Source organism: Halyomorpha halys, unplaced genomic scaffold, assembly GCF_000696795.3.
Source record: "Halyomorpha halys isolate HHAL.00 unplaced genomic scaffold, Hhal_1.1 Scaffold1012.1, whole genome shotgun sequence".
In the NCBI taxonomy this organism is placed as follows: domain Eukaryota; kingdom Metazoa; phylum Arthropoda; class Insecta; order Hemiptera; family Pentatomidae; genus Halyomorpha; species Halyomorpha halys.
Genome location: NW_027109975.1, coordinates 293,922 through 313,161, shown reverse-complemented (window position 1 = coordinate 313,161; position 19,240 = coordinate 293,922). Strand labels below are relative to the sequence as shown.

Here is a 19,240-nt window from a genome sequence, read left to right as displayed (position 1 = left end):
GTATTCCATTTCCCTTGTCATTAGATTTATTTTTCAAAATAGTTAATACTATAAGTTTTCTACGATACTACAATCTGCACAATACTTTGGTGTGGAAAGTGAAAGTTTTGTGATACGCGGCTCCAGATCTTTTCCTCTACAGATCATTTCTTTGAATCAGTTCTGCGTTACCATAAGTTTCCATAAGCCTTAGATTTAACGAAAGTATGGAGTTTATGAGTTATAAGTTATGGATTTCTGGTTGGGAATTCATTTCTTAACAGATCCTCAAAATAAAATCTAAACATATCATTCGAAATCGAACCAAAACTGCTTCTGACTCGAGCATGCCAGTTTGCATCATCACATTCTGTCGCAATCCGTCAGGTTAATTACAGGAATGTATGATTTAAATGAATATGACATTTAATAAATAAATTTTGTATTAACAAATAAATAATTAAATTAAAGAACATTAATATATTAATTTATATAACTGAAAGTTCAATGCAACATAGCAGATAAATCTAATTCTTAAACATTATTCAAGAGGACATTCATCACTCAAAGCTTCACTTAGCTTAAACCTTATATTCTGAATCTAAAAAATCCAGCATAAATCTACTCACTTAATATAATAAATGTTATTTATGAAGGTTTACTCAGGGTGTTTACCTTTCATCTAGATATTAGTTGTTGCTATAACATATGTTCATATAATCAGAAGCTAAATGAAGATATGGGTGGATGAAGGTTTTATGAAAGATTTTAGAGAATTGGAAATTTTTATTCTTTGAAGAATTTTTTTCAACACCTATCTACCTAAATCTTGTTTAATTTTAACAAAATATTAAATTCTATGAAACGATAACAATTGAGTTTCCCTGTTTAAAATATTAATAAATAATTTAATTTAAATTTAATGGTTCTCAGATTCTTATCTTAATAGACTAATACCTTCATTGAATCACATTTTCGCATAATAATTTATATCAATATATTATTTATAAATAATTTTATTCTCAATACATTAACAGTCACTTATTTTTTCAACTTCTTATAATATTTTTAATTGTTCTTAAAATCAACTCAAAAGTTTTTATTCATTAAAGTAATATTTATTATTAATTGAAATGTATCAATCATTACCTCTGGGGAGGACGGTAGAAGTAGTATAAGAAAGAAGATGACTGAAATCGGTTATGGTAAAAGGACACTAGTGTGTTTCTAAGACAAGTTGTAGAGAAGAATAGTGCAATTTTTATTCAAAAATATGGGTTTTTATTCAATGTTCAAAAATTACCAAACTTATTTCTAGCCATTCTTCTTGTCATAACGAAAAAATGCATTTTTTCCATAAAGAAAGGCTGAAAAACATAAGAGGTCAGGAGTGCTTCCATTTCTTGTCTCAGAAACACATCAATCTGTCGTGCCCTTTAGCTTTGAGTGTTTTACTGACTATAGAAATTTTCCAAATTCTGGTTTATACTTATATTATCCACCTTGGATAGTTTTTAATTTTAATCTTGCCTGAAAACATGCATCTCCGATCAAAACAATCAACATGTATTAGATGATTTTTTACCATATCTGGCATTATTAGGACACAAGAGGCATTTTTGTTTTGACACTAACAAGCACCTGGTCTATTATGAGCTATCAATCTATTTTCTTTATTGATGAGTGTGAAAAGGCATAATTTAATTAAGTTTAAATTTTGCATAATTGAAAATATGGTTATGATGTTTGTTATCGACATTAATTTATTTATCTATTTTTTAAGTCTTTTTTAAATATAGGTATTTTTTATTTCATTATTAATATGAGTTTCAGATTTTAAATATCCGTTTCCGTTATGTGTTACTTTCGTACGAAAGATTTTTTTTTTTCATTCGATTCGCTGTTAAGTACAAACTATATGCAGGATTTACAGCAATTCCGATCTTTATTTTTTCTTCCTCTTTTCTAAACCTCCCGAGATATTTACTGAAGGTATCCTTTCAGCTTTCGACTAAATCTTCGGAAAGTTCATTGGAGCGGGAAACTTCACCGACCTCTGATCCCTAAAGTTGATCAGATTCTGCGGAGGGGAGTAGTCCGGTTTATAGGCTGATCCAGGATTATAGGAAGGCCTTTCGGGGAAGGAGTCGCTTTCGTCGGGAAAGTGCAGCTGCTTACCACCCCTTGTCGGACTTTCCGGGAAAACGAAACGGTCACTGCTGGAGTGAGCTGAGGGTGGAAGATAGTCCTGGGGTTCGATCGGTCTGACTGCAGTAGGGAAGGAAAGTGCTCTGCCTGGTTTGTTCTGAATCCTGGCCTCTTCGTCGAGGGGCAGAATGGACTGATCTCGTCCCTGGGAAGGTAGGCCGCTGAAGAACCTGAAGAAGCCGCCGTTGTGGTTGTTGAGGTAGTGGACGAGGCGATCCGGGTCCCTGGGACAGGTGGGGTATGCGTTGAGGCAGGCTGCGGAGTTGCCCCTGCTCGCCGCACCAAGGAGTGCCGCTCGTCCGAACACGAACAGAGGGTTGTTATCCATGAAGTTGAGCACTGTGAGCAAGCTATAAAAATAATTAATAATTGGTTACTTAATAATATAATTAATAACTAGTCAATTGGTTGGTATTATGATTTCATATGAAGCAGTTAAGATGTGACTTAATAATAATGAAATGAAAAAAAAAACATAATTAAATTAAAACACATAGGAATACCTACCACTCTATGAAAGTGTTTTACTTTTAAGTTATTTTCTAGTGATTAGTTTTATTCAGTATATTTGATCATTGGTGCTAGCAAATGCTGTTTCGCTGAAGAATTTTCATTATTAATTAAGAAAAAATCGGCTTTATCACTTAAACTGGTTAATGAAAAATGATTAATTCACCCTTCATTAAATATTCTTCTAAAAACAAAACCATCTTGGTACACTGAAAATCACTTCGCGACTTATATGTTTGCATGTATCCCTTAGACTACATTAGACGATTGCTTAAAAAGTGTGATGGACATAATTATGATACTAGAACTCTACTTGAGGGAAAATTATTGGTAACATAGTTGTTCCTATTTAGTAGCAGGTATGGACAGTTGTATAATTTTTAGGCCATTTATAGCCTAGGAAGCGTCACCTTAGCAAACTTCAGTCTGTAGCACCAGTTTGAATCCGGAAATTAAATTTTATTTCTTAGCGATCCCATAGAAAATCTGTCCCTGTAGATAATCTCCCTTTCCTTGCCCCCTCGTATGACACAATTAATCTGATAGTGGATATAAAAGTTTCTTCGGTAATTTTAAAATCTAAATTTTTAATTATAATGACAACCGAGTTTCTTCTTGGCCAAGAGGCTTCTAAAGGGCCAGTTACACGATCATTATTGTTGAGTCAATATCGGATTTCGTCAATATGTTGACTCTTTGAGGTGTATCAATAACAATAATATTAGGACTCGTGATATATACACTGCGTTCAATAATATTGAGTAATGAGCTTTTTACTCAAATTTTGAAGATATGACAGTATGTTATATATAATGGTATATAAAGTTATTAAAAGTACTATAACATGTAATAAAAATTATTTTAAACATGTTTAATAGTTAATTATAATTATTGCAATACAAAAAAAAAAAAACCTATCTCCAATCTCCTCCAAAGCCTCTAGAAGCCTTCTAATTCCGTATCTCAATTTTGTCTATGTGTTGAAACGTTTTCTTCCCGAAACCATTTATCCTCTTGACGCTGGCCCATATAAAATTAATCGGTACTGAAATAGACATAAGGGCTGAAGGGAAAGCAATAAAAGCAGATATAGAACTATTTACGACCTCTGCAGAATTCTACCGGATCCAGTCGCTCAGCTGACAATTAATTTATAAGGTGTGAGGGTAAATCAACTGTGTACGACTCCCAGTTGGGCAGTTCTGGCTTCATAGAGCGGGTCTCAAGTCTGACCTCTACACGTGTCTGCTCAACTGAATAAATAATCATGAAATTGGACTTTTATCTTGAAATAAATTTATATAGGGAAACCTCTTATGTCCGAAAAAATCAACAATACGATGTTTATGTTACTTTAAAACAATAAATTATCAACCCAACTCAGCTCATCTCAATCATGGTTTTGTAGAATATCTATATAATTTTTTTTCTGATTTCGACTATTCTTCTCTAGACTGAATTAATAATGTAGTAATGAATAATAATGTACAATGTCGAATTAATAATTACTTTTTCAGGAGTGTTGTCGCGCACGCGCCTTTCCATGTACTATTTTTTTTACTTTGAATTAGTGTTTTTATACTTTTCCCAGGTTTTTACATTGCTTTAATGAATATTTAAGAATTTTTCCTCTCTTTCTTTTTTTTTTTTTTTTAAACATTTTTTGTTCGATAATTCGATTTATTTCACAACCAGTCCAATGAATCTCGGCTTAATTTTTAGTATTTTTTATTCTTTTGTTTTTTGGTATTCCAAACGATGTTTAAAAAGGTTACAATACATATTTGTTCATAACTATATTATATCACGGGCGCCATTCATCTAAAATTTGATTTGTGAGAAGTGTTGGGTTACAGTTGTCTCGCACGCGCCTTTCCATGTCATATTTCTTTCCTTTGAATTTGTGATTTTATTCTCTTTACAAGTTTTCACATTATTTTAGAAATCTTCCATGTTTTTTGTTTTTTTTTCCTCAAACACAGTTTTTGGTTGATAATTTGAATAATCTATATAACTTCGTCAGAATTAGTCAACTAGTCACATTACGTACGACAATCACCTTAAACTTGATTTTTGAGACAGATGTCTTGCACGCGTCTTTCCATGTGATATTTATTTCTTTGAATTTGCGATTTTATTCTCTTTTTAGGTTTTCTTAATTGATCATTTCAATGAATATTTTTGAAATGCTTCCTATTTTGTTTTTTTCTAAAAACAGTTTTTGTTTAATATTTTGAATAATCCATATAATTTTATATTATTGAATTATATTTATATAAATCTGTAATTCACTTTATTATTCAAATAACGATGACTTTACTGACTAATTGAAAAAGTCTTTGGCATGATTTAAAAATTTAGGATTTTGGAGTTCTACTGACTAGTGATGGAGCTTATATAATACCTTCACCATTGACTTTTAATTTTGAATGTTTTCATAAGTAACTTGAAAAAGAGAAAAAATAATTTGAAAACTTACTTCGTTATAGTGTCTTTGATAGTCTGCTGCTGGTTGGAGTCGGATGACGGGTAGCCAGGTTTGCCTCCTGAGGTAACTTCGCAGAGGAGCCTCGGTACGCACCTCAATTCGTCGTGTCTTGTGATTGAATCGAGGGCTGCCATGAAGCTTTGTTGCGGGTAACCGGGTTGTGGTCTGTAGGGGTTGTAACCTGGAGCGTAGTTCTGCGGGTAAGGTGGTCTGCCCGGGCGGTAATCCTCAGGGTACTCGCTCTGGTAACTGGGAGGATACGGGCTCGGTCTGTCTGGTGGATATCCTGAATAATGTCCGGGGTACTGTGGAGCGTATTCTGGGTATTTTTCGGGATAGTGAGGTGGGTAATATGGTTTTGAAGGGTTCAACCCATATCCGTCGTCTCCTGCTGATAGTACTTGTCCAGGGTATTGGCCAGGCGGACGGACCGCGTTAACTAAAGTGCCTATGCCTCCGTTCTGCGATATCAGCGATGTCAACTGGCTGAAAAAAGTAACAAAATATATACACACCCACATCTATATATACTGAACTAGGTATCTTGCGAATATATAAATAAAGGGTTGTACAATAGTTCGTTTAATTTTTTTTTTCTCGAAAAGCAATCATGGTTAATAATAGATTTTGAACAAGATATGTAGAAACTTGAAATTCTATCAGAATATTGATGTCTATCAGTATTATTCGCTATTGATTCTAGATAATTGTGACAAATTCTTATATAATTAAGCGGATTTTTTTTTAGAATAATACTAATTTTGGATATAAAAGACAAACAACTGTCCTTTTTTTGTCTCGGAAATTCTATATTTTCAAAAAAGTGCTGGTTTTTAACATTTATTTTTTGATAAACTTTGATTTATTCTCAAACATTTCGGAAATATTTAAATTTCTGGTTCCATTTATTTAAACTTTACAAATAAAAGTGTATAAAATTGTTACTTATTTGAACTCTGAAATCATTAGAATAACAACAAAAAAGAAAATTATCGTAGAATAAATTCCAACAGGAAACAAACCTAAATATTGAATAATGTAATAATGGCTAAGATTCCTTTAATTCTTCAAACCGTTAGCAAACTACAGCAAAACGAAAACTATTTTAAAAAACGTTTTGAAATTTATATTAGGTATGATGTATAAGTTGATGTTTTTTAATTAGTATATTTAGATTATAAATTACAACTAATTTTTAATTTATCTGTATTTAGACTAATAAGAATATTTAAAAAATGACCACATTATAATGTTATTAATCCAGAATAGGAGTGGAAAAATTAAGACATATATAATAAGATATATATAATAAATGAATTTAAAAAAGACAGCTTATTAATCTGAAAACAATATAAATCCAACGAGTAGTTTTTGTAAATAAAAGCAAATGAACTATTTTAGATAAACTAGGAAATATATAGAAAGACTTAAAAAAAAAAGAAACTAATTTTCCCATATCATAAATAGAAATTTTCACTTTTTATTTAATTTTTTAATTATATATTTCCCTTTATTTCTTTTTTTTTATGATAACATTATGGCAACAGACTATAACTAACGCCAGGAGAAGTAGTTAATCTCTTTACTGTTAGGACATCTGACCTCATCTACTCTTCCTGAAGATTGTTTCGACAGTACCCTATTATTTCGGGAGGAAATGGGAAAATCCATTGTTTTTCATTGCATATACTGGAGTCATGGTTAGTTAAGTTTAAATGAAATCGTATCGAATTATGTAATTATAAAGATGATTTATTCCATCAGAACTTAGTGCAACACTCTTAATACAGACAAGTATTTGAATTGCGCTTTATAAGGATACGATGGTGACAAGTACTAAATTTATACTCAAGGAATTTTTGACTAAATTTTCAAAAAACAGATATGAGTAGTTGAATGTAAAAGTGTCGAGCGTCATATCTGGAGTTTTGAGTAATTCAAAATTTTAGGAACAGTTTTTAATCAAATATAACAGCTTTATCTGTTAAAACTAGTCGGCGAAACCACTTTGACGTCAATTTGACAATTTGAAGTCAATGCACTTAGTAACCAATTAAATAACGGTTTATTTATGAAAATTAATTTAGACAAAAATCTAATCATTTACATTACTTTAGCTATCAACGGCTCATACAATCTCTGAAATATAATAGATACATTCCAGCTGAATATTTGCCATTACCTGTTCTGCATCACTGTATGAGCACTAGAGATTTTTTATTTAACACTCAGGTCCACAAGTGAAGACCTATGCTGTCCCCCGAAGCGAGGATGTCAAGATTAATCTCTCGTTGCTAGTATGTAATAAATATTGACCCAGAAGGTGACGGAACCCACTTACCTTTTAAACTAGACAATTCGACACCCACACCCCAATGTGCTCAGCTATCACATTCCATGACGTCATAGTCGATACCTCAAGTTCAGTGGAAGTCCGCACCTCAAGAAACCAGTTTATACGAGTTTCCTTGGAAAGAGAAAATTTAAAAAAGTAATAATTCAGTTTTTTGTTTTAGCCATCAAAAACCAAATTTGGTTCATGTCTGTCTTTGCTTGTATGTAGTCAAATTTATATTCGGGAATAATCGATGGAACCGTTGATCCGATTTTGATGAAATTTTTAGGTCGGTAGATTGGTATCTAGATGGTCCAATATGAATAGATTCCGTCTGGTAGTTTTCATTGTTTCCTAATTTGAAAATTTCAGAGCGTTATTCTGCTTTGATCAATCGAAAAGGAGTTTTATTCCAAGAAGATAATGCTCGACCTCACACTTACCGCTGAACCAAAGCAAAGCTTAAAGAACTTCATGAATTCGAACTCCTCCCTCATCCACCATATATTCCAGACCTCGCACCATCGGATTACTACTTGTTTCGATCCATGGCTCATTTCCTTTAAGGAAAAAATTTGATAATTTTGCGGAAGTTGAAATTGCTGTCCAAACGTTCTTTGACAGCTATCCCAATAATGGTATCAGCGTAAATATCAAAGAAATAATAATACAAATATTTGGTTGAGAAATGGTCATTTATTTATTTTTTTGTATGCACCCCATTAGTTGCTTGTACATTAGCATTAATAAATGGTAATGTTAATATTATTGCATGTTCATTACATTAATAACTATGATCAAGAAAAATAAAAGGAATAATATTCCTAATAATAGCTAGCTGTTTCCACAACTCATTTTTTCTACTTCTACTCACTTTACGAAGTCTCCTAGCGTGGTGCCCGCATCCTGGGCCGAAGTCAGATGTAGGCTGAACGCCAGGGCGATCAAGAACATCCTGCGGGACTGCTCCATTCTCGAGGATTCCTTCTGCTGAAATATAAAACAGTCATTATTAGTGGAGAAATATCTTCTCTTATTTGATTGCATCGCGTGTCCTGCTTCGGAACACGCGATACTCTGAGCATTATACCACCCTGTCGTCCTAATGGTGTGGTATTATATATCTGGTCTCCTCGCATCTGATCTCCAATTAGGGCTTTGTCAATTTTATAGCCTTATACATATTAAATGGGATGTGGTTAATGGTTTTATGATATGCTCCAATTTAATCCCCTAATAAAAAAAAATTGGATCCCAAACATGATGAAACATACAATCCGAGACCAGCCTCAACTATGAGCATTCTAAAATACTAATATCCATTGCTATGATCGATCATTGACTCATCGCGCAACATATCTTCTTTTACCACATTCATATCATACGAGAGAAGATCCCACAACAACACCAAAACTTTTTCTCTTTTTAAAAACTATTAAAATCTATGATCACATATAGTCTAACTGTAATTCCAGGATGTGTAAGTGAATGCATAATTTAATATAGCAATTTACTAACTATGTCAATTGTAATTGTTACTTAGTAATTTCAACTTTGTTTAATGTGAATTGTAATTGTAAATTTCTCACTCTCATTCTGTAATTGTTACTTTGTGAATTTGTCAATTGTTTTTTACTAACTTTGTAATTCCAGTGTATATGATCATAGCGGTCGAAACACTTAGTAAAATAAATATCACACGCTTGGTGCAAATATTTGAAAGATATATTTTTTACAAAATACATCAAGTAAATTTTTAGGTGTAGAAATAATAATTAGGTTTTTAATATTTATGTATTCAAGTGCTGTTAGTCTCTGAAAAATAATATATTTTGATGTGAGTATAATAAAGAATATATACCCGTAATTGTATAGTCAAATTCCTTACTATTATCTCTTTAGAAAATTATGATAAAGCCATTAGCGTAAATGGTAAATCATAGATAACGATCGCCATGTCTTCATAATAAAAAATGTGGTTAGCATTGGAAAAAAAAATTATTTTATTTAAAGAAGACAATAAATATTAATTTAATTTTTAGGTGTAGAATTGGTAATTCTATCTTTAATTTTTATGTATTCAACATGTATCGAACTTTAAGTGCTCTTCAAAGTATATTAAGCCCATCACTTAGGGAAGCGTTGAATAGATTAACAGTAGTGAAGAATATGAGACGCCGTGTTTAATATATCCCCTACTACGAGTTATACTCATTACAAAGTAGAAGCTTTCTGTACAAAGAACATTAAATGTAATTCTAAAATTATGTCAATCAAAGAACATGAAAATAAATTGTAAAAATTATTAAAAAAATGACTAAAATGGAAAAATATATATTTGTCAGTGTATATTGGGCCAAGATGGGCAAGCGTTTGGTCCAACTATTTAGAACGAAATCAATCGGAATTGGCCAGCAGGAAGCATGAATTCACTTTCATTTCTCGCTCGAAAATAGAAAGTTGTTCGTGTAGCGATTTTCAGAACCAGTCACACTTACACATAATGGCATCATTGAAATTCGCAGGTCCCACTGATTCGACGTCAGGCTGAATAATTTCTTCAATAAGGTACAAAAAATGTTCAATATCACTTTTTTTCAACCATAATTTTCCAAGGAAAGTTTTTATTTTTTTTTTAAATATGGTTTAATTTCGTTAATATAAAACATTTGGCTCCATTTTAAAAATTCAAACTCCTACAAACTAAAACTTCAAAGAATTGAGATCTTTTTATTACCAAAGGGGCATTTTAAGATAGGTGTTTGGTTTCGCTGTGTGGGGGGGAAGTATGGTGGCGCTTAATCGCAGTCCGCGTAGTCTTGAGCGGGGAGGAACCATAAACTCTTGGTATTTTGGACTCTATAATATTGATAGGGACTAGAAAGGCGACAGACAGGTATGGGATAGGTCGGATATAATTGTTCATTTTTAGGTGGCGGGAGGAATTGTAGAGTATATTTCGATACTTGAAATATATAAATGTTCCTTAAAAGGATATTTTAGGTAGCAAAAACTTACCATCATCATTTTTTTTTTTTTAAATTTTAGAACATGTAGGTATCCAATACAAAATCAAAACAGGAATTTATGTTAAAAACAAAAAATATATTTTTTGATTTATTATTATTCGAATACTTAAGTTTCAAGCAATATTTAAAACTGATATAATGGTTACTAAAGAAAAAATTATTAATTTTAGAAATACAAATTCATAATTCAAAAACTTAAGAAGTATGGTATTCTCTCTATATTACTATATTAATATACATATTACTATAGTAAATATGGCACTACCACATAATACAACAGGATTATATGATTTTTTTTTTAAACTCAATTGATAGATAATAGATTTTGAATATGCGGTTTCATTATGTTTATATAATCATAAAAAATCGTCGCTCATGTTCTAATGCCGGAAAAAACAAAACAGCTATACAATTTCCAAACTTAAAAAAAAAAATAGAAAATCCAACTTATCATCGTACTAACTTCTTATATCCATACTCATTTTGTACCATACTTGTATACTGCGTTCTTCAAAACCTGTATTTTCGTCAAAATAGAAACGGAGCCCAAACTGTCAGAATCATTGATGAAATATGGATCGTCTTGGTAAATAAAATCCAATTTTTTTCACCAAGAAAATTTCACTAAATAAGCAACTCTTATTAAATGTAGTTTTTATCAAATAATTATTTATCGCATTCTTGTAAATTGAACGATTGCCAAACATATTGGTAAGAATTTTAGTTCGGGAAAAATATGAAAATTACATATGCAAAGTAGTTATAATAGTGATTAGGCTCGAATAAATACCCGAAATATTTGGAGATAATATGTTCAAAAAATATCTATAACAGGATATTTATGACACCCCTAACCAATGATTAACAACGTATGATTTCCTCTTTGTAAGGTACAGCTTCGATAAAGTAGTACTTATAAATAAAGATTTAGCAAATAGTTTAACAAAGGTATAGTCCTAAAGTTGTTACAAAAATACCACAATCTTTTTTAATTAGTTTCCATTCTTCTTGCTTGAATTATAGTTTCAAAGTTATTAATAAAATATTAATTTAGCACCCTAATCATTTTCTAAATTTAATTGTATTTATTTGTTTAAATTTATAACTGTAAACAAGGCGTTCTGTAAGGAAGGAAGTCATAGGTGTATTACAAAGAGCGAAGATGATTTAATGGGATTTTATTTTATTCTTAGTTTTGATCAAACCATTTAAATAAAAAAAATCAATTCATCATTCTCTCATCATGACAATCATGCTCTGGGATACCTTTATTTATTTTTCTGACTACAAGAATTCTTCCTGGTTGTCTTGAGGACGTTTTTTTTTTCTTATTAATGATATAAGATTTTTTCGGACTTACGAGATACTCCTCAATAAATAAATACAACGTGCGAAATAAACATTTAAGCATTGAATATTAAATCAAAATAAATTAAAAACTTCCATTTTTTATTTATTTTTTTTTTTTGTATTTCGCATAGGAAGTACCGGCATGTTTTCCCCGTTATTAGTAAGCTAAGTATGGATTCAAGTTCATTATCCATTTTACCGGAAACAGTATCCTGTTACTTATTATTTGAAGAGCTGTATGAAACTCAATATGTTTTCTTAAAGCTGAGCACTCAGTCTTCTGCCCGTTAGTAAAGAGTAAACAACGTTAGAAAATTTATAAACACTTTGTGAGATATCTTGTTTCTCAAGGATAAAATAAGGAAATTCCGAAACTAGTAAGGAATCGATGGTCTTCAATAATGAATTGGAGTTAGTCAGCCGATGATAAGTTCAAGGTAACTTTCCATAGATGGAGTGAATCATGTATTTATTGATTCATAAGGCAATCTTCACTGGCTGCCTATCATTACGGAAAGTTTAGGTTTGGCATTACATGTATGCGAATTGGACAAGAGTGTGACAAGCCACACTTTTGAAAACAATAGGAATTTGGAGCATACTGCATCAAATTCATCAAAACGATGGTTTTGTTGTTGCTCTATAAAACTATTCTTTGTGGTTTTTGTCTACCACAATAATACCAACAAATGTAACTATAGCATATTATTGGATATGAATTATATAAAACATTAAACGAGAATTGTAGAATTGTTTGAGACTGCTGTTTTGATTAATTTTCATCATATGGTTTGTCATAATGTTGACTCAAGCCAAAATCACCCTGTAAAAAGTTTTTTTTTTGATCGTTCGAACAGTTGAAAAAATAATCTGGTCTTACACTACAATTTGTATGTTATGGTTTCTCGTAATGAAAATAATAAATATCAAATTTGTTCGTACCAAGAATATAACAGCTAAACGAAAGATAATGAAGCCGTATCATATGAATGTAACTGAAAATATCGTCGATTCGAACTCCTATCTCTATTTTTTCTGTGTTTTCCGTTAATTATTTTTCAAATTCTTAAATATTTTGTATTTACTCGTTTTTTATCATTGCTAACGATGAGAACTGGTTATTTATTTCAAATAAGAAAAACTAAAGGAACTTTGGAAATAAGAACAATTTTTTTTTTTTTAATTCGTCATTTAAGCCTTGTTTCGTTATTTCAATGAGGATAAGACTTATCTGGAATTGCATACAACTTTATTGCACATTGATTTTATGAGTATAATCAAAATTGTTTAAGCAGTTTTTGAGAAAACTCTAAAAATGTATAAAATGTATTCTAAGTTCTCTATTTATTTATTTATTCATGCCGTTTTACAATTTCAGTCACTTTTTTAATATTGCTCTATTAAACTATCTCAAAGTATCCTCTTCCCTTTTTAAGCTAATATTTCACAAGTGATATTGGACCGTCGCTCCGGTAGTCTTGGCGGGGCGGGTCCGGCGGGAAAGGATTGCCTTTATTTTTTGTGTTATGATCTCCTCTTGTGAGATTGTGAAATGTCGTGAATCGACCATCCTACACGCTATAATTGTCTGTTTAAAAGGTCAGATAAATAAGGCTACCATGGAGGGTTTCATTGCGTTTTTCAATTTCAGTCGTTTTGAATAAATCTCTAAAGCAGAACTTCTAGTCGGTCGATTTTAGCGGAAAAGTTTATGTAACTTCCAGCTTTTACGCATGCCCTAAATATGAAATTCCTTACAGCATTATTAGCAGGCTGTCACACTCAAATAGATTAAAGCTCGAATTTGATATTTTGTACTATCACTCAGTATATTGTGAATATATTTACTAACTATATACTCCATACATCGGTAAGTGAAGTAAAAAAAAGGTCTCCCTAGCACATAGGTCACTTCACTGCAAATACTTATTGGGGAACTAGATAATTATCCTCAGTTATTATCTGTAATCCTCGTACATTACAGATAATAACTAATTTGACTAGAGATAGATGGAAAGAGGTGAAACTAAATTTGTTACTCTTTATTTACGATGTAAAACGCAAGTCGAAATTATCCATTATTCCCTGGAAAAAAAGGATTGTCTCCTCAAATATAAATACTTACAAGTGTACTTCCTTCGGTAGTTAGTATGCCAAAGAGTTTTAAAATATAGATTTATCTTATGGGTTGACATTAGTTGAATGATGCCCTTCTGTTCATATTAAATATAATATATTACAACATTCATTTAAAAAAAAAATTGAATTGCATCGATTCTTTAGTAGTATATTTTATCATACATTTTGTACTTAATGAGTAGCTTCATTAATGATCATAAACTTTAATGGAGTTTATTTTATAAAAAGTGGAACATTGTTATTTACGTGCTACTATTTATTATTATACTTTTGTTAATGAAGTAGATTGTACTTATATCACATATTTTTAAAAAATTATAATAAACGCTTGAAAAATCCTAAGGTTTCGCTGCTGATGACATCCACAATAGCTGTTACACACCTCCGACCACTGACATTCCTAAAATCCCAAACTCCAATGGCAAGTCTAATACGCAATCCTATCCATGTATACCCCTCGAATGTTCACTCAGCAATTGAGTACTAATTAATTTTTTTTCATGCATGAATTTAATTTGATGACTGGTATGAATCAACCACTATACATTCCAACTGTTCGTATCTTGAATAATTGGAGGAATAAATATTTTTATTGATAGACCTTTTTGATTATTAAAATTTTCGCATACTCTTTGCCTCTCTTTTTATTTGCCTCTCACTCCATGTGTGTGTGCATGCGCATATCTCCAGCATCATGTAATTAAAACATCAGTAGTCATATAAATATAAAAATTAAATTTCACATGGGATATCAAAGATTAAAATAATGATCAGATATATCAAATGAAACAATGTATATTATTGATTTTATTATATGTAGTGGGAATAACACTTTGTTTATAGCAAAAATAAATCAATAAAATTAGATTTTTATTTTAAAATCATTCATAACTGTCTTTTGTTTATTCAATTAAACTGTAAATACTGATACCAATTGTAGTCTAAAAAAGTAGGAATGGTTTTCATATTATTTTTGCAAAAAAATATACTTTTTTTTAATTTGGTTTTCATTTTTACCCGAATCGTTATTAGCGTCCAAGAATGTTTTATACTCCGTTATAGAAACAAATAATCTTCAATAATTTGAATTTAATCAAGATCTGGGCTTTACTATTTATCAACATTTCCTTCAAAGTTCTCACTAATACTGTTTTATTTATTTTTATCAAATTGTGGACTGTAAACTTCCAATTCGTTAGAAAAGACTGATCTACATGACAATTATAAGGCCTATCTGGACATACGGAGTTGAGCTTTGGGGCTCCACTAAACCTTCGAATTCCTCTCGTATCCATTCCTTACAATCCAAAATCCTCAATGTTACATATGTAACCGATCTAACCCGAGCCAGATATCAATCATTCCATTATAAACTCCCTAACCATCAAAACCCTCTAATTTCTAATTTCTAAAGCTAACCTTGCTTTTTCTTCTAATTCTGACAATCCTCCGAGTCTGAAAAGAGGATGGCCTTGAGATCTTCTAGTGTTGAAATATGATTAGAGTGCCACCCTTCTTTGGTAACGCGTGTTCTACTGAATATGGGTGTCACAATTTTCTCATGTGCGTAGTTTCAAGCTTCTTAGAAGGTAGACATGACGGTAGACACCCCTGAGTGTGACTTCATCTCTCCTAGACATACTGAAGCTCGGTAACCAATTGCTATAGTCAAATTCAACTCAGGATTATTGCCAAGCTAAATTGGCTGCTTGAACAGCGTTTTCATTCCCACTATTCGGTTCTATTTTTCTCTCCGACCATTGGTTTATAATTTTTCTAAATAGGGAATTGTTAGCCAATTGGTAGTTGATGGCTTCAATACACTCCATGAGTCGGTTAGAATGATCCAGCAATTTTTTTTTTCTTTGGTTTTTAACGTGCTTTCATAATTCGCTCCCATGAAAATGGAAAACTCTTGACGATTAAATTAAAAACTGATTCTACTGACGGCGAAACCATCACTATTATTTTCATAGGAGTATTTGTTTTACTTCCATGCCATTTTATTTTTCTAGTAGGTTCTAGAAAGGTCTGGCCATCAATCTACATAATCGTGGTCTAGTTTTTTGCAGCAAGGGTTTTTCAAATCTAGTATGAATCTAACACTATTAAAATTCATGTTTATGTTGTTCAATAAATTATAAATTGTCTGTATGAATCTTTGCTCTTTATGGACTTAATCTCACGGTTTTTAGAATCTTCAGAAAAAGTTGAAACTAAAGAAGACTGGGTTAGTTCCTTCAATTTGGAAATATAGTTTACTGATAAGTATTCTCTCTCCAATTCCGAAGGTCCTCCGGACTCCATACAGACACTCTCCTGTGGAAAAGTTGGGAAAGCTCCAGTAAGGAATCATGGGCAAGTTATTGCGTTCCCAGTAACTTTTTTCTAGTTGTTCTATAAATTCTAAAAGCTTCTATTTGTATTTATATTGCAGTTTGATAAATTTATAAGACTGTATTGGGACAACCCAACTAAAATGTTTAATTTAGTGAAACATTTTCATATGGCTACACTTTTCTTGCTAGTATAATATATAAAATTATTAAGATAAATATGTTTGTCATATAACCTCTAATAAATGTATAATGCCTTATGCTGCTTTTTGAGCATTCATAGCTACATTGACAATTATATAAGTTGTATTATATATATATTTTTCTTAGGAACTACCTCAAAAAATATTTTTACTGTCGAATTTCAATCCAGTACACCTTTACTGTATAATATTACGCAATGCTTGATACTAGCGAGCAGCAGTGACTGGAAGAGCGTTTGCTCGCTGTTAGACAGAGCGAAGAAAGGTTCGTTATAAGTGCACTCAATGCTGACCGGAAGAGGAATGTAGATGAGAGGATATCTTCTTACCGTGAATCATCAGATATTTTCTTTTCCGTCCTTTTCAAAGCTCCTTAATTTTATCTGTTTTACTATTTTCAAAAGCGGCATCAGCAAATTAAAGTAAATTGAAGACCAATTCGGTAATTTTTTACATCAGAGTGAATTTTCAGATGCACCTCTTTCTATGAATAAAAAGTGAAAATTGGCTTTCCCCAGGCCCACTGTGTACGCCCACTTGTGAATTATTCAACTGAATATCGTCGGGATGCTGTCATTAATGTCGCAACTGAACCGATCGCCTTTAATCCTCTAAATTATAGCCTTGCCATTGTCTTAATTTTTTTTTCCTTTTCTTACTCGCTGTTAAATTTCTTGCCATTGTACCATTGGTATGAACTTCGTAATTTCATTTCAACTTGTGCAATAATTATTTTTGCTTATACGTTGTTATTGGGAATTTTTTTATTTTTCATTTATATAAAAGAACAGAAATAATCTTAAGTAGGATAGAAAAAATGTTCTATGAAATGAAGTCATGGTTGCAGAGGAAGGGGGTGTGATATATTCTCTTCCAAAAATCGGAGATATAGATTGAATGAATATCTGTAATTTTAATCAAAAGTAACAAGTACCTCATAGAAATTAAAATTGATTCATATAAAAAAAAAAATATTTATATTAAAATCAGAAAAAATCATGTAATTATTATATGATATATAAATTCTTATATCTTGATAATTCCTATATTTAAAATGTATCATGTGATTACATTGAAATAATTAGTTACTATGAATAAATGGTCCAAACAATTATTTTTAGCTCTTATTTATTTTGGGATAAAAATCTTAAATTTTAATGTACAAGAGCTTCTGAATAGGATGGAGTGTCTGGCATTCAACTCGAAATATAATATCAACTTTCCATCTCTTCTAAAAATAAAAACATATTCTTCTCTGAAAATCAGTTATATTCATCAAACTAGTGCATTTAATAGCTACAAGGATACATATCCCCGAAGGATTTGTAGAGTTCGATCCCTTCAAGTTTACATATTTAGGCTATATTGGTTGCTCTGGAAATTATAGTTCTCTCCATATAAATAGGAAAATTACATTGATAACAAGAGTTTCTCTGGGATTTGGAAACATCTCACCAAACAGTTATCTATTTATTTCGAGGAGAACCAAAATATTCCTCTACAAGACGTTGATATGTCCTATTCTGAATCTGTCATGAGTGCTTCAGAGATGTGGACTCTAAGGAAGGCCAAAGAAAATGAAATTCTCATCTTTAAGAAATGGATCTTTTGAATAGTATTTACCCCGATCAAGATTGGGAACCTCTGGACAATACGGAAATAAACGAAGAATTTGAGGTGGATCACATCAACAGGCTTTTACAGATTAAACGTTTTCGCTGAGCTTGCCCGGATGACACCTCGAGACAAATCATAGGAGCTTGTCTCTGGGCAGAAGTCTCCTTTCGTCGTAGAGGACGACTAATGCTCAGATGTAAAGATTGTTCGATAGAGGACGCCAAGGCAGTGCTAGGAGTAGGAAACTGGAGAGCAGCGTAACAAGGCCGGAACACCTGACGAAAGTTGGAGAGGAGGCCAATGATAAAATTAGTTTTCCGAAAAGAGATAATTTTCTGGTCGCTGATTAATAGCATTGTTTTGTATGTCATCATTTATGTATATTGAAGTCTGATATCTATAGAGTTCCATAACCTCTAATTACTATATTTATGATAAATCGATTCGTATTCTCACATTTCATAAATTGTCAACTTTGTACAAAGTTCATATAATCAATGTCAACCTCAGTTAATCACGAATATGTTAAAAATATTATTTAAGTAAAAAAAAAAATCAAAAAATTTTATATCTAATCAAATTTAACTTAAGCATGTACATTAAAACTTTCTTAGACAAATATGCAACGTCATCATTATTTTCAATACTAAGTGATATAATGATAAAATTAGTGCCAATCTGTGAAATTAACATCGAAATATTCAGAAGTAATACACATATATTTTATATATAGAATATAATGCATAAGTTCGACCTGTGAGCTTTTTTTTTTAGAAAGATTTGAGAAAAAGTTTCGGAAATGACCTTACAAAACTTTCTTTCCTGCTAGCATTGCACTCCACTACATTCACTATATAAGAAATTCAGTTTCTTCAGGACTAGGTATCTCCAATACTAGCGATTAAATGCATTAGTTGCAGAGGAATATATATTTTTTTTTTTTTTATTAACTGATAGATTTATTTATTGATAGATATTACAATCTGCCACACAGTTGTGGGCAATAGGTAATATTGATAAATGATCACATACATACTAAAATAAAA

At 31.4% G+C, this 19,240-nt stretch overlaps 1 protein-coding gene across 2 annotated transcripts in view; it reads right to left on the bottom strand.

Moving 5' to 3' along the window:
* Positions 1-424: 424 nt before the first annotated feature.
* Positions 425-19,240, bottom strand: part of LOC106687785 (uncharacterized) — a 22,887-nt gene continuing 4,071 nt past the window's right edge. Inside the window, exons 2-4 of one of the 2 annotated variants that reach the window (XM_014431876.2) lie at positions 8,395-8,510; positions 5,177-5,671; positions 425-2,537 (exon numbers count right to left, since the gene is read on the bottom strand). In XM_014431876.2, the coding sequence (XP_014287362.1) occupies positions 1,991-2,537; positions 5,177-5,671; positions 8,395-8,492 (1,140 nt within the window). In that variant the 5' untranslated portion in view covers positions 8,493-8,510 and the 3' untranslated portion in view covers positions 425-1,990. The remainder of the gene's footprint in view (positions 2,538-5,176; positions 5,672-8,394; positions 8,511-19,240) is intronic. The other variant, XM_067048128.1, reaches the window with a different exon arrangement.